The sequence below is a fragment of the Mobula birostris genome, chromosome 5 (genome assembly GCF_030028105.1).
Source record: "Mobula birostris isolate sMobBir1 chromosome 5, sMobBir1.hap1, whole genome shotgun sequence".
Taxonomy (NCBI): domain Eukaryota; kingdom Metazoa; phylum Chordata; class Chondrichthyes; order Myliobatiformes; family Myliobatidae; genus Mobula; species Mobula birostris.
This window is the reverse complement of record NC_092374.1, coordinates 184,204,254-184,220,956: the sequence shown is the minus strand read 5'-3', so window position 1 is coordinate 184,220,956 and position 16,703 is coordinate 184,204,254. Positions and strand designations below refer to the sequence as shown.

The 16,703-nt window shown below is 44.2% G+C and overlaps 1 protein-coding gene across 5 annotated transcripts in view; it reads right to left on the bottom strand.

Moving 5' to 3' along the window:
- Positions 1–355: 355 nt before the first annotated feature.
- Positions 356–16,703, bottom strand: part of LOC140198114 (uncharacterized) — a 41,914-nt gene continuing 25,566 nt past the window's right edge. For 4 of the 5 annotated variants that reach the window (XM_072259037.1, XM_072259042.1, XM_072259041.1 and 1 more), the window contains one exon: positions 357–1,619. In XM_072259037.1, the coding sequence (XP_072115138.1) occupies positions 1,424–1,619 (196 nt within the window). In that variant the 3' untranslated portion in view covers positions 357–1,423. Of the gene's footprint in view, positions 1,620–16,703 lie in introns of all 5 variants that reach the window. The other variant, XM_072259040.1, reaches the window with a different exon arrangement.

The window sequence follows — 16,703 nt, the reverse complement described above, 5'->3', positions numbered from 1 at the left end:
AACTCACTTTGTTTACATTCCTGCTGTCAAACTGATAACTTTATCCCTGCTCTTTTGGAAGTACGTTCGATGCGCAAGTCATCATGAGGTCTACTTCTTCTTTCGAAGTTCCTTATTTCCCTCATTTCCTTTCTTGCAAGGCTGAGCTGCTTTTTAAGTTGCACCCTCAGCTATTTATCTAGAATTCAGTCACAGATAGCACTTGCCTCAGAGAATGTGTCAGCTTTTTCTTCTGTTCCTATCTCTGTTAGGCCATGTCCTGCCCTGTTTCCTTCCCTATACATTTGTCAGCAGATTCTCAGAATAGTAAATGTATTCAGTCTGTTCCAGCCTGACTGTCTCCATCCAACACCACAGTGTATATTCATTTAGTTTGTTCATTTAAGTTTATTTAATCCATGTTTGCCAAGTTTGTAATGTGCTACTACTTAAAGCTAATTTTCATGGCAGTTATACACAAACATGCCCATAACGATTAACATGAGTTTGACCTCACATTTTAAACATAATTTTGTTCTGACACAGTGAACATTCCATTTACTGACCTTCACACCATGCTTTTAGTTGAGCGAACAACATATTAATAGAGGTATATGCACACAAAGTGCTGGAACAACTCAGAGGGCCAGGCAGCGCAAATGGACAGAAGTAAATCGTCAATTTTTTTTGTCTGATGCTCTTCATCAGGACCTGATGAGGGGTCTGATGAAACATTCCTTCCTCTCCATGGACTCCACTAGACCTGCTGAGGTCCTCCAGAATTTTGTGTGTGTTACATTGCATTTCCAGTATCTCTTGTGTTTATAATACAGAGCTAGCGCAAATAGTATTCAGGTTAGTTTATTGTCACGTGCAGCAGTCTCCAATAAAAAATGAACAACTTTTAAAACACTATTATTATGAGAATGACAGCAAAACTAATGCACATGATAAACACTTCAAAATAAGCTTATACATAGGAAAACATTACACTTTTTTATCTGTCTCTTGCATCAGGAACCAGCAGACCAAACGAAATGCAGAAGGAACTCAGCAGGTCAGGCAGCATCTATGGACTTACACCAGGGCTACGTTTCCTGAAGCTTACCAAAGAGGCCTCTTCAGCTTTCCTGGTTGCTCAATGTTGCATTGCAGGTCGTTCTGGTTTAGAGCGATTGCTGATCATTGAAGTCATTCCACATGATACACAATACCCCAACAAGGACAGTGTTCCTGTCACAGGATCTATTTCACAAGATCCTCAGGTTTTCATAGCTTATAAAACCAAAGTGCTGCAAATATGTGACCATTCTGAAGATCAGGCACTTAAATTTCTCTCTCCACAGCTGCTGCCTGACCAGCCGGGTGTTGGCTTTATTCACCACCTCCTTTGAGAAGGCCTGATTGTCAAATTTCTCCCCTTCCAATATTTCTCCCTGATCGTTCATCTTTTCCTGCGGGTGTAGGGAGCAGATATAGTTCTGTTAACCACAGCTATCTCAGGCATTTCACTCTCACCATACTTTTCGCGGAGCAGAGTAAATAATGCATGTCTCAGGTCCCTGTGTTGTTGGGCTGTCAGGCAAAGGAAGCTGCAGAAGGGAGTACATGAGGTCAACGTGCGAATTCTGATCCTTGTTCTGTGCAGAAGAGAGAGAAGACAATTTATGAGACTCGAGTGAGAAAGCAGGAACAAAATATGTAGTAACTCAGTGGTGGTTAACAGATTTCAGTGAAAGTCGGGAAAGCTTTCTGACATGCAGAGGAGAATTCATCTCAGGGGCAGAAGTATGTCTTTCAGCCTGTTCTATTACTCAGCTAAATCTGCATCACAGCTGTATACTTCCTTTTTCATTCAGGAACAGACTGTGGACATCAGTGGAAGAGCCGTTATTTATTACAAATTCCTAACTTTTCCAAGAAGTTAGAAGTGGCAAGCCTTCCTCATGAGTGATTGAAATCTGTGTGGTGAAAGATGCATCTACAGTGCTTTACAAAACTCAGAATGAATTGCACCACACAGAGTAAACCCACTTGTGAACTTCAAAGTTCAAAGTAATTTTATTAACAAAATACATATATGTCACCATATATTATCATATGTCATCATCATTCATAAGGCCAGTGATGTTGTGGGGATGGAACTGGACTCTCTCGCGGTGATGTCTGAAAAGAGGATGCTGTCTAAGTTGCATGCCATCTTGGTCAATGTCTCCCATCCACTACATAACGTACTGGGTGGGCACAGGAGTACACTCAGCCAGAGACTCATTCCACCGAAATGCAGCACAGAGCGTCATAGGAAGTCATTCCTGCCTGTGGCCATCAAACTTTACAACTCCTCCCTTGGAGGGTCAGACACCCTGAGCCGATAGGCTGGTCCTGGACTTATTTCATAATTTACTGGCATAATTTACATATTACTATTTAACTATTTATGGTTCTATTACTATTTATTACTTATGGTGCAACTGTAACGAAAACCAGTTTCCCCCGGGATTAATAAAGTATGACTATTACTATGACTATACAACATTGAGATTTATTTTCTTGTGGGCATTCAGAGTGGAACAATGGAGTCAGTGAAATTCTAAAACAGAGAAGGACAAAAAACAGTGCAAAAGAAAAAAAATTGAAAATACAAAATATGCAAATAACAATAAAATACATAAAATAGACAAATACATAGGTAGATAGAAAGAATGAGTGACAGATAGATAGATACACAAAGAAACAAGACTGAGAACATGAGTTCTAAAATCCTTGAACGAGGGTCCATTGGTTGTGGAATCAGTTCAGTGCTGAGGAGAGTGAAGTTATCCACACTGGTTCAGAAGCCTGTTGGTTGAAGGGTAATAACTGTTCCTGAACCTGGTGCTGTGGAAACTTGGGCTCTTGAATCTCCTTTGTGATGGCAACATTGAGAAGACAGTATGGCCTGGATGGTGGGGTCCCTGAAAATGATCTTGAAATGGAAGTAAGGTTATTGGAGTGAAACTTTTGGAAGATTCTTCACAAGTTCTTAATAGTTGGTTGCTGACTCTCAAAATAGCGAATTAGGGTTATTTAGTGCAAGGTGAATGGGGCCTTGAATGCAGTTGGCAGAAACATCCACCCAAGTGAATAAACACACTATAACATGTGACGAAAACAGTTGGAATAAGCCACTTGGCCCCTCAGACCTGCTCCACCATTCAATATGATTGTGGCTGATCAATGCTGCCCTCAACTCCTGTGTGAGTTCCCCATGACCCTCAGCTCCTCAATGTTTACAGTAACTATTTATCTGCACAAAATATATTTTATGATATGACCTCCACCACTACAGGGGTGAAGAATTCCAGAGGTTCATCACTCTCAGAGTGAAGAAATTTCCATCCACCTACATTTGAAATGACCAGCTCTTTATTTTGTAGCTGGGTCCTTTTGTCCATGGCTCTCCCACCAGTGGAAGCAAAGTTACTGGAAATTTTGGGGCGAGGGGACAGTTCTTCACTCAGAGGAGAATGAGCCTTTGAGATTCTCTATGTTGGAGTGCTGTGTGGAGACTCAGTTATTGTGAGCATTAAAAATCAAGATCGATAAATTAGGAAATTGAAAGAATATGCGGAGAGTGAAAGGAAATGGCAGTGAGAGACTGTAGATCATTCAGGCTCCTGAAAAATAGTGGAACAGGCTTGAAGGGCAGATAGCCTTTTGCCTTAATATCATCTGTTATTGTGACATGTTCTCCACACATCCTCATTATAAGACCATAAGCATAAGACATAGGAGCAGAATTAAGCCGTTTGATCCAATCGAGTCTGCTCCACAATTCAATCATGGCTAATCTTCTTTTCCCCTGCTCAGTGCCATTCCCTGACCTATCAATGACCCTTTACCACTCGAAATGGAGAAGCAACATTCAGAGCAACATTGAGAATCTCAAGTCCTTTAGTTAGAACACAGTACATAGATCAAACAGGGAATGGAGTACTCAGTGTCCATTTAGTCAATCACCTCTCATCCCACTATGGATCCCACATTGACCTCTTGAGCTAGCTCGGAACCTAGGAACTGCAGTGAAGTGAGTGTATAAAAAGCAGAAACTTAAATGACAGCATTTCTTCAGCAGGGCTAGGCCACTTGCTGCCCAAGCTATAGGAAGTGAAAACAACAATGGTTTTGACTCAACCTTCCTCTTTAGTTCATTATATCATGGCTCATAGAAGAAGTCTACTTAGTTCACTGTAAAGCTCTGCCTCTTTCAAAGCACTATTCAATTATAACTTCTTCTTCCACTTTGGTCCTACAGCCTAGTTCTTTTTTTCCCTTTCCAACTAGGTATCAAATTCCTTTTTGTGGGTGATGATACGATCTGGTTCCACTGTACTAGCAGGTGCTCCCATTTCTGATCTTAATGACTCAAAACATTAAAAAAAAAACTTTGCCTGTCTACAGCTCTTCTCATTTTTGGAGCCAAACATTCCAACACCTACATTTTTTTGGCTGTTCATGCTTTGTCTCGCTCTGAGTACAGTCCTTTTATAGCTTCTCCTTCAAAGACTTTATAGAATAGTACAGCACAGGAACCCAATGCCAGATTTAATGCCTTCTCTTCTGTCTGTTTATGATCAATAACTCCCCATTTCCTGCATATTCATGTGTCTATCTAGCAGCCTCCTATACACCGCTAACAAAATTTTTTTGAGCATAACACCTATGGTCTGTTCCAGGCATTCAACAAAAACTTGCCACAAACATCTCATTTACACTTTCTCCCTCTCACCTTAAATGCATGCTGTCTAATGTTTGACATTTTCAATCTGAGAGAAAGACTCTGACTGTCTCCCAAAACTTTATAAGCTTCTATCAGCCTCTGACGTTCCAGATCAAACAACCCAAGGTGCTCAAACTCGCTTTATAGCACATGCCTTCTAATTCAGGGAACATCCTGGTAAATGATCTTCACAGCCTCTACAGCCTTCCTGTAATGGGGTGACCGGAACTGCAAGTGCAGCCTAACCAGTGTTCTCATTCATATCTCCTCTCCCCTGCTCCAAGGACAACAATCCCAGCTTCTCTGTTGCACCAGTACTGAATTCTCCAGAGTAACATATACTAGGACGAAGGGCATTGGGATTTGATTGAAGGTGGCACAGTGATGCAGCTGGTAGAGGGTTAATCCACCCAGTCCCCACTCGCCCACCACTCTTTTCTCTCTTTGTGGAGTTTGCATGCTCTATCTGCGATTGTCCTTGTGTTCATCTTCACAGTGAAGTATGCATCTAACTTGCCAAAGGGACATGTTATGGATATGAAGGAATGTGAGGACCTCAGTGCAATCACTGTCACTTAAAGGTAGTGATGAGCAAACTGATGGGCCGAAAGGTTTAGAAGTCCCCAGGTCCTGATGCATCCATAGTCATAGTCATAGTCATACTTTATTGATCCCAGGGGAAATTGGTTTTCGTTACAGTTGCACCATAAATAATAAATAGTAATAGAACCATAAATAGTTAAATAGTAATATGTACATTATGCCAGTAAATTACGAAATAAGTCCAGGACCAGCCTATTGGCTCAGGGTGTCTGACCCTCCAAGGGAGGAGTTGTAAAGTTTGATGGCCACAGGCAGGAATGACTTCCTATGACGCTCTGTGCTGCATCTCGGTGGAATGAGTCTCTGGTTGAATGTACTCCTGTGCCCAACCAGTACATTATGTAGTGGATGGGAGACATTGTCCAAGATGGCATGCAACTTGGACAGCATCCTCTTTTCAGACACCACCGTGAGAGAGTCCAGTTCCATCCCCACAACATCACTGGCCTTACGAATGTGTTTGTTGATTCTGTTAGTGTCTGCTACCCTCAGCCTGCTGCCCCAGCACACAACAGCAAACATGATAGCACTGGCCACCACAAACTCATAGAACATCCTCAGCATCGTCCAGCAGATGTTAAAGGACCTCAGTCTCCTCAGGAAATAGAGACGGCTCTGACCCTTCTTGAAGACAGCCTCAGTGTTCTTTGACCAGTCCAGTTTATTGTCAATTCATATCCCCAGGTATTTGTAATCCTCCACCATGTCCACACTGACCCCCTGGATGGAAATAGGGGTCACCGGTACCTTAGCTCTCCTCAGGTCTACCACCAGCTCCTTAGTCTTTTTCACATTAAGCGGCAGATAATTCTGCTCACACCATGTGACAAAGTTTCCTACTGTAGCCCTGTACTCGATCTCATCTCCCTTGCTGATGCATCCAACTATGGCAGAGTCATCCGAAAACTTCTGAAGATGACAAGACTCTGCGCAGTAGTTGAAGTCCGAGGTGTAAATGGTGAAGAGGAAGGGAGACAAGACAGTCCCCTGTGGAGCCCCAGTGCTGCTGATCACTCTGTCGGACACACAGTGTTGCAAGCACACGTACTGTGGTCTGCCAGTCTGGTAATCAAGAATCCATGATACCAGCAGAGCAGGGTGGATGGTGTTGAATGCACTGGAGAAGTCAAAAAACATGACCCTCACGGTGCTCGCTGGCTTGTCCAGGTGGGCGTAGACACGGTTCAGCAGGTAGACGATGGCATCCTCAACTCCTAGTCGGGGCTGGTAGGCGAACTGGAGGGGATCTAAGTGTAGCCTGACCATAGGCTGAAACAGCTCCAGAACAAGTCTGTCCAGGGTCTTCATGATGTGGGAGGTCAATGCCACCGGTCTGTAGTCATTGAGGCCACTGGGGCGCGACGTCTTCGGCATAGGGACGAGGCAGGACGTCTTCCACAGTACAGGAACCCTCTGGAGCCTCAGGCTCAGGTTGAATACATGGGGAAGTACTCCACATAGCTGAGGAGCACAGGTTTGGAGCACCCTGGTACTGACACCATCCGGTCCTGCAGCCTTGCTTGGGTTGAGACGTTTCAGCTATCTTCTCACCTGTAGAGCTGTGAAGCCCACCATGGTGGTTTTGTGTGGGGGATGGGTATAGTCATGAGAGCAGGGTGGGGGACTGTGAGGAGGGGTAGGAGGGGAGAGTGGAATATGTGTTGGTTGGGGGCCAACAACAGATGGCTCATGTGGGGGATGGGCAGGGGTCACAATGTCAAATCTGTTAAAGAACAGGTTAAGTTCGTTGGCCCTGTCCACACTGCCTCCAGCTCCTCTGTTGCTAGTTTGCCGAAACCCTGTGATGGTCCTCATCCCCCTCCAGACCTCTCTCATGTTGTTCTGCTGGAGTTTCCACTCAAGCTTCCTCCTGTACCTGTCTTTAGCCTCCCTGATCCTGGCTTTCAGGTCCCAGACTACTGAAAGCAATGACAGAAGTTAGAGCAGACACTTGTAATAATTTATTAAAATTCTCTGGACTCTGAGCAGGTCCTGGAGGATTGAAAGACAGTGAATGTCATGCAGCTGTTTTAAAAAAAAATTGATGTAGGCAAAAGGCAGGTAACTATAGGCCATTTAGCTTAATGTCTGTCATCATGAAAATGCTTGAAACCATTTTTAGGGAAGAAAAATTGAGATATGTCGATAGAAGTGGCTCCATCAGGTTGACACAGCATAGATTCATGAAGGGAAGGTCCTGTTTGACAAACTTACTGGAATTTTATTGAGGACATAATGAGCATATAGAAGGTAACAGGTGGATGTTGTAAACTTGGATTTTCAGAAAGCATTCTGTAAGGTGCCACATAAAAGACTTCTCCATTAGAGAAGATTGCATGGAGATTTGATTGACATATTAGCGTAGATCATGGACTGTTTCACCAAGGTAGAGATCTGGGATAAATGCCTCCTTCTCTGGTTGGCAATCAGTGGAGAGAAACATGCCACAGGGATCAGTTCTGGGCCCACAACAATTCACAATATAAATTAACGATTTTGAAGAGGGGACTGAGTACAGCAACATATCTTAGTTTGCTGATGATTCTGAATTAGAACATAGAACATAAAAACCGACAGCACATTACAGGCCCTTCAGCCCACAATGTTGTGCTGACCATGTAACCTACTCTAGAAACTGCCTAGAATTTCCCTACTGCATAGCCCAATATTTCTCCAAATAGAGTCTCTTAAAAGACGCTTTGAATCTGCCTGCACCACCATTGCTGGTAGTGCATTCCACGCACTCACTATTCTCTGTGTGAAAAGCTTACCCCTGACATCGCCGCTGTACTTACTTCCAAGGACCTTAAAACTGTGCTCCCTTGTGTTAGCCATTTCAGCCCTGGGTACAAACTTCCGGCTACCCACATGATCAATGCCACCTCTATCAGGTCACCTCTCATCCTCTGTCGTTCCAAGGAGAAAAGGCCAAGTAAACTCAACCTACTCTCATAAGGTACGCCTTCCAATCCAGGCAACATCCTTGTAAATCTCCTCTGAACTCTCCCTATAGTATTCATATCCTTCCTGTAGAGAGGTAACCAGAAGAGAACACAGCACTCCAAGCGTGGTCTAAACAAGGTCTTACATAACTGGGAACAAATAAGAGAATATCTGCCGCTGCTGGGGAATCTAAGCTACACACACAAAATGCTGGAGGAACACAGCAGGCCAGACAGCATCTATAGTCCATATGACATAGGACTGAGGCAGAGTGGTAGGGCTTTGGCTCATTCGGGCTTTGGCGATATCTGGTTGAGGCGAGGTAAGATACCTGTGAGGAATAGAAACAGGAAGTATGTCTGTGAGGCCAGTGTTCTGTACTGAGTGTCAGATTTGGGAAGTCTGGGAGACTCTCAGCCTTCCGGACAGCGACATCTGCGCCAGGTGCATCGAGCTGCAGCTCCTTCGGGATCGGGTTAGGGAACTGGAGATGCAGCTTGATGCCCTTTGCCTGGTCAGGGAGAGCGAGGAGGTGATAGAGAGGGGCAATAGGCAGGTAGTCACACCGGGGCCTCGGGAGACAGATAAATGGGTAACAGTCAGGAGAGGGAAAGGCAGGAGTCAGATACTAAAGAGTACCACCATGGTGGACACCCCCTTAACAATAAGTACTCCTGTTTGAGTACTGTTGGGGGGATGACCTACTGGGGGAAGCAAAAGTGACCTCGCCTCTGGCACAGAGTTTGGCCCTGTGGCTCAAAAGGGTAGGGAAAGGAAGAGGATGGCAGTAGTGATAGGGGATTCTATAGTTAGGGGGTCAGACAGGCGATTCTGTGGATGCAGGAAAGAAACACAGATGGTAGTTTGCCTCCCAGGTGCCAGGGATGTTTCTGATCGTGTCCACGATATCCTGAAGTGGGAAGGTGAACAACCAGAGGTCGTAGTATATATTGGTACCAACGACATAGGTAGGAAAAGGGAGGAGGTCCTGAAAACAGACTACAGGAAGTTACTTAGAGTGCCAGGCTTTAGATGTTTCAGAAAGGACAGGGAGGGAGGCAAAAGAGGTGGGGACATGACACTACTGATCAGATATAGTGCCACAGCTGCAGAAATGGAGGAAGTCATGAAGGGATTGTCTACCGAGTCTCTGTGAGTGGAAGTTAGAAACAGGAAGGGGTCAATAACTCTAATGGGTGTTCTTTATAGACCACCCAATAGTAACAGGGACATTGAGGAGCAGATGGGGAGACAGATTCTGGAAAGGTGTAATAATAACAGGGTTGTCATGGTGGGAGGTTTTAATTTCTCAAATATTGATTGGCATCTCCCTATGGTAAGGGAATTAGATGGCATGGAGTTTGTTAGGTGTGCTCAGGAAGGTACAATATGTAGATAAGCCTACAAGAGGAGAAGCTGGACTTGATCTGGTATTGGGAAATGAACCTGATCAGATGTCAGGTCTCTTAGTGGGAGAGCATTTTGGAGATAGTGATCACAATTCTTTCTCCTTTACTATAGTATTGGAGAGGGATAGGAACAGACCAGTTAGGAAAATAATTAATATGAGTAAGTGGAAATATGAGGCTATCAGGCAGGGACTTGGAAGAATAAATTGGGAACAGATGTTCTCAGGGAAATATACGGCAGAAATGTGGCAAATATTCAGGGGATATTTGTGTGGGGTTCTGCATCAGTATGTTCCATTAAGATAAGAAAAGGATGGTAGGCTACAGGAACTGTGGTGTATAAAGGCAGTTGAAAATCTAGTCAAGAAGAAGAGAAAAGCTTATGAAAGGTTCAAAAAACTAGATAATGATAGAGATCTAGGAGATTATAAGGCTAGCAGGAAGAAGTTTAAGAACGAAATTAGGAGAGCCAGAAGGAGCCATGAGAAGGCCTTGGTGAGCGGGATTAAAGAAAACCCCAAGGCACTCTACAACTATGTGATGAACAAGAGGATAAGATGTGAGATAATAGGACCAATCAAGTGTGACAGTGAAAAAGTGTGTATGGAACCAAAGGAGATAGCTGAAGTACATAATGAATACTTTGCTTCATTATTCACTACTGGAAAGGATCTTGGTAATTGTAGGGATGACACAGCAGACTGAAAAGCTTGAGCATATAGACATTAAGAAATAGGACGTGCTGGAGCTTTTAGAAAGCATCAAGTTGGATAAGTCTCCGGGAGCAGACAAGATGTACCCAGTCTAATGTGGGAGGTGAGTGAGGAGATTGCTGAGCCTCTGGCAATGATCTTTGCATCATCAATGGGGAAGGGAGAGGTTCCGGAGGATTGGAGGGTTGCAGATATTATTCCCTTATTCAAGAAGGGGAGTAAAGGTAGCCCTGGAAATTATAGACCAGTGAGTCTTACTTCAGTGGTTAGTAAGTTGATGGAAAAGATCCAGAGAGGCAGGATTTATGAACATTTGGAGAGACATAATATGATTAGGAATAGTCAGCATGGCTTTATCAAAGGCAGGTCGTGCCTTAGGAACCTGATTGAATTTTTTGAGGATGTGACTTGTTACGTAACTCATAACGGGTTAAAAGAACCAGCAGAAATGGAACACACCTGGAGTCTGGTTTTGCTGTTAACTAACCCTATTTTATTAGTAACTACGTAAAAAGTAACATAAAACCAGATAAATCAAACAGGTTAGCAGAGTTTATGCATATATATGTGTGTAAATACAAAACCCAAACTTCAAACTTAAGTGGTAATTGATACTGCCGGGAGGAGAAGATGGCGGCACGATGCAGCATGTGGCCTCTCTGGTGAATTATATCTGTAATCTGTCAAATAGGATGCCGTGCACAATTCTGATTTGATGGAGGCAGACATGAGAGCACGGAGGAACATCTGGTGAAACTTCTGAAATGCCTGTTTCGCTGCTGCTGCTACTGTGTGATTCGAAATCTCCGGAGGGGAAGGCCCCGAATCCTCAGCTTTGTCTGTTGCTTGGCGGCCGGGGCCAGGGTCGAAGCATTCGGCAGAGATGGTGTTCGGTGCTGGGTGTCAGAGGGCTGGTCGGAGGCTCGAAGTTTTAGGATGGACTCAGAGTTGGACTGTCATCAGGTGCTTCCAGGATGCTTCATCAGCAAGTTTGCGGTGCTGGAATCTCATGGCAGGGAGCGTTGTCTCCCTTCTACCATCTGCGTGAGATGTTGGGGCTATCAGGACTTTGAGAATTTTTTTTTACCGTGCCCATGGTCAGCTCTTATCAAATTACAGTATTGCTTTGCACTGTTGTAACTATATGTTATAATTATGTGGTTTTTGTCAGTTTTTGTCTTGGTCTGTCTTGTGTTTCTGTGATATCACACTGGAGGAACATTGTATCATTTTTTAATGCATGCATTTCTAAATGACCATAAAACGAGGACTGAGTGTCGTCATAATGTAATCTAATCTTATCTAATACAGTTTTACGATGGTATGTAACCGAAGTCAGTTCAGTTCGTGATATTGAGTTCAGTAGAACTGAGGAGAGAGAGAGTTGATTTGTAATAGAACATAGAACATAGTACAGCACAGTACAGGCCCTTCGACCCACAATGTTGTGCCGACCCTCAAACCCTGCTTCCCATATAAGCCCACTCCTTAAATTCCTCCATATACCTGTCAAGTAGTTTCTTAAACTTCACTAGTGTATCTGCCTCCACCACTGACTCGGGCAGTGCATTCCACACGCTAACCACTCTCTGAGTAAAAAACCTTCCTCTAATATACCCCTTGAACTTCCCACCCCTTACCTTAAAGCCATGTCCTCTTGTATTGAGCAGTGGTGCACTGGGGAAGAGGCACTGGCTATCCACTCTATCTATTCCTCTTATAATCTTGTACACCTCTATCATATCTCCTTTTATCCTCCTTCTCTCCAAAGAGTAAAGCCCTAGCTCTCTTAATCTCTGATCATAATGCATACTCTCTAAACCAGGCAGCATCCTGGTAAATCTCCTCTGTACCCTTTCCAAACCTTCCACATCCTTCCTATAGTGAGGTGACCAGAACTGGACACAGTACTCCAAGTGTGGCCTAACCAGAGTTTTATAAAGCTGCATCATTACATTGCGACTCTTAAACTCTATCCCTCGACTTATGAAAGCTAACACCCCATGAGCTTTCTTAACTACCATATCCACCTGTCAGGCAACTTTCAGGGATCTGAGGACATGTACCCCCAGATCCCTCTGTTCTTCCACACTACCAAGTATCCTGCCATTTACTTTGTACTCTGCCTTGGAGTTTGTCCTTCCAAAGTGAATCACCTCACACTTCTCCGGGTTGAACTCCATCTGCCACTTCTCAGCCCACTTCTGCATCATATCAATGTCTCTCTGCAATCTTTGACAATCCTCTACACTATCTACAACACCACCAACCTTTGTGTTGTCTGCAAACTTGCCAAACCACACTTCAACCCCCTCATCCAGGTCATTAATAAATATCACGAAAAGTAGAGGTCCCAGAACAGATCCCTGTGGGACACCACTAGTCACAATCCTCCAATCTGAATGTACTCCCTCCACCATGACCCTCTGCCTTCTGCAGGCAAGCCAATTCTGAATCCACCTGGCCAAACTTCCCTGGATCCCATGCCTTCTGACTTTCTGAATAACCCAGCCATGTGGAACCTTGTCAAATGCCTTACTAAAATCCATATAGATCACATCTACCGCACTACCCTCATCTATATGCCTGGTGTCCTCCTCAAAGAACTCTATCAGGCTTGTTAGACACAATCAGCCCTTCACAAAGCCATGCTGACTGTCCCTGATCAGACCATGATTCTCTAAATGCCCATAGATCCTATCTCTAAGAATCTTTTCCAACAGCTTTCCCACCACAGATGAAGGCTCACTGATCTATAATTACCCAGATTATCCCTATTACCTTTTTTGAACAAGGGGACAACATTCGCCTCCCTCCAATCCTCCGGTACCATTCCTGTGGACAAAGAGGACATAAAAATCCTAGCCAGAGGCTCAGCAATCTCTTCCCTCACCTCGTGGAGCAGCCTGGGGAATATTCCATCAGGCCCCGGGGACTTATCGTCCTAATGTATTTTAACAACTCCAACACCTCCTCTCCCTTAATATCAACATGCTCCAGAACATCAACCTCACTCATATTGTCCTCACCATCATCAAGTTCCCTCTCATTGGTGAATACCGAAGAGAAGTATTCACTGAGGACCTCGCTCACTTCCACAGCCTCCAGGCACATCTTCCCACCTTTATCTCTAATCAGTCCTACCTTCACTCCTGTCATACTTTTTTTCTTCACATAATTGAAGAATGCCTTGGGGTTTTCCTCTACGCTACTCACCAATGCCTTCTCATGCCCCCTTCTTGCTCTTTTCAGCCCCTTGTTAAGCTCCTTCCTTGCTTCACTATATTCCTCAATACACCCATCTGATCCTTGCTTCCTAAACCTCATGTATGCTGCCTTCTTCCACCTGACTAGATTTTCCACCTCACTTTTCACCCACGGTTCCTTCACCCTACCATTCTTTATCTTCCTCACCGTGACAAATTTATCCCTAACATCCTGCAAGAGATCTCTAAACATCGACCACATGTCCATAGTACACTTCCCTGCAAAAACATCATCCCAATTCACACCAGCAACTTCTACCCTTATAGCCTCATAATATGCCCTTCCCCAATTAAAAATTTTCCTGTCCTCTCTGATTCTATCCTTTTCCATGATAATGCTAAAGGCGTCTTTCCGTGGTCCTTCAAATCTTTTAAGGTCACTGAATGTGACCACACTAAAGGTACCGTCTTCACGTGGTAAAACTATCAACCCAGGCAAGGGTTAAACACACTGATAGCTTTCCACCTGTCACCGGTGAGAGCCTCTGGTTGATTCTCCTGATCGATTCCCAAAACGAACCCTTTTGCGGGCACTCAAAGCTCATCCAGTGTCCGTTTCTTCTGTGTCTTTGTGTGTCTACCAGAAAGCCAGCTGACCTTGTATATCTATGCAAACATGCTGAACACCAGCTCTCCATTATATAGCTCCGCACTTCTATCACCACAGCGGCTCATGTGCTGCTCGGTGCCTCTCTCTCTCTCTCTGAATCAGCGGTACACTCTCACTCTTTTTAAAGGCACAGTCCGTAATGAATAATCCTTAGGATTTCGTCACAGACTAAACACATTGATGAAGGTAGAGCAGTAGATGTAGTGTATATGGATTTCAGCAAGGCATTTGATAAGGTACCCCATGCAAGGCTTATTGTGAAAGTAAGGAGGCATGGGATCCGAGGGGACATTGCTTTGTGGATCCAGAACTGGCTTGCCCACAGAAGGCAAAGACTGGTTATAGACGGGACGTATTCTGCATGGAGGTTGGTGACCAGTGGTGTGCCTCAGGGATCTGTTCTGGGAACCCTACTCTTTGTGATTTTCATAAATGGCCTGGATGAGGAAGTGGAGGGATGGGTTAGTAAATTTGCTGATGACACAAAGGTTGGGTGTGTTGTGGATAAGGTGGAGGGCTGTCAGAGGTTACAGCGGGACATTGATAGGATGCAAAACTGGGCTGAGAAATGGCAGATGGGGTTCAACCCAGATAAGTGCAAGGTGGTTGATTTTGGTAGGTTAAATATGATGGCAGAATATAATATTGATGGCAAGACTCTTGGCAGTGTGGAGGATCAGAGGAATCTTGGGGTTCGAGTCCACAGGACACTCAAAGAAGCTGTGCAGGTTGACTCTGTGGTTAAGAAGGTGTATGGTGTATTGGCCTTTATCAATCGTGGAATTGAATTTATGAGCCGAGAGGTAATGTTGCAACTATATAGTACCCTGGTCAGACCCCACTTGGAGTACTGTGCTCAGTTCTGCTGGCCTCACTATAAGAAGGATGTGGAAGCCATGGAAAGGGTGCAGAGGAGATTTACAAGGATGTTGCCTGGATTAGGGAGCATGCCTTACAAGAATGGGTTGAGTGAACTTGGCCTTTGCTCCTTAGAGTGACCTAGGATGAGAGGTGACCTCATAGAGGTGTATAAGATGATGAGAGGCATTGATCGTGAGGTTTTTTCCCAGGGCTGAAATGGCTATCATGACAGGGCACAGTTTTAAAATGCTTGCAAGTAAGATCAGAGGACCTGTCAGGGTATGTTTGTTTTGAACACCAGCTCTCCTTTATACAGTTCCGCACTTATAGACGATACGATAGTGTCTTTTAAGAGACTCCTGGACAGGCGTATGGAGCTTAGAAAAACAGAGGGCGATGGGTAATCTTTGGTAATTTCTAAAGTAAGTACATTTTCAACACAGCATGTGGGCCGAAGGGCCTGTATTGTGTTGCAGTTTTTCTATGTTTTTATTTTCCTACTTTTCCGCATAGGAGCAGAATTAAGCCATTTGGTCCATCAAGTCTGCTCTGCCATTCAATCATGACTGATCTTCTCCTCCTCAACCCCAGCTCCCAGCCTTCTCCCTGTAACCTTTGATGCCATGTCCTATCAAGAACTTATCAATCTCTGCTTTAAGTACACCCAACAACCTGGCCTCCACAGCAGCATGTGGCAACAATTCCACAATTCACCACCCTTTGGCTAAAGAAATTAGGCCCTCTATCCTGAGTCTGTAGCCTCTAGTCCTAGGCTCTCCCACCATGGGAAACATTTCTTCCACATCTACTCTGTCTAAGCCTTTCAACATTCAGAAGGTTTCAATGAGATCACCCGTCATTCTTCTGAATTCCAGCGAGTACAGACCCAGAGCCATCAAACGTTCCTCATATGATAACACATTCATTCCTGGAATCATCCTTGTGAACCTCCTCTGGACCCTCTCAAAGGCCAGCACATTTTTCTAAGATGAGGGGTCCAAAACTGTTCACAATACTCAAGGCAAGGCCTCACCAGTGCCTTATAAAGCCTCAGCATCTGATCCATGCTCCTGTACTCTAGACCTCTTGAAATGAATGCTAACATGGCATTTGCCTTCCTCACCACCGACTCCACTAGCAAGTTTACATTTAGGGTGCCCTGTACAAGGACTCCCAAGACCCTTTGCATCTCAGATTTTCTCCCCGTTTAGAAAATAGTTCGCACATTTATTTCTACCACCAAAGTGCATGACCATGCATTTTCCAACTTTGTATTTCATTTGACACTTTTCTTGCCCATTCTCCTAATCTGTGTTTCTGCATCATACCTGTTTTCTCAGCACTACCTGTCCCTCCACCAATCTTCATATCATGCACAAACTTGGCAATAAAGCCATCTATTCCATCATCCAAATCTTTTATATCGAGCCTAAAATGAATTGGTCCCAACACCGACCTTGCAGAACACCACTACTCACTGGCAGCCACCCAGAAAAGGATCGTTTTATTCCCACTCGTTGCCTCCTAACAATCATCCAATGCTCTAACCATGTTAGTAAC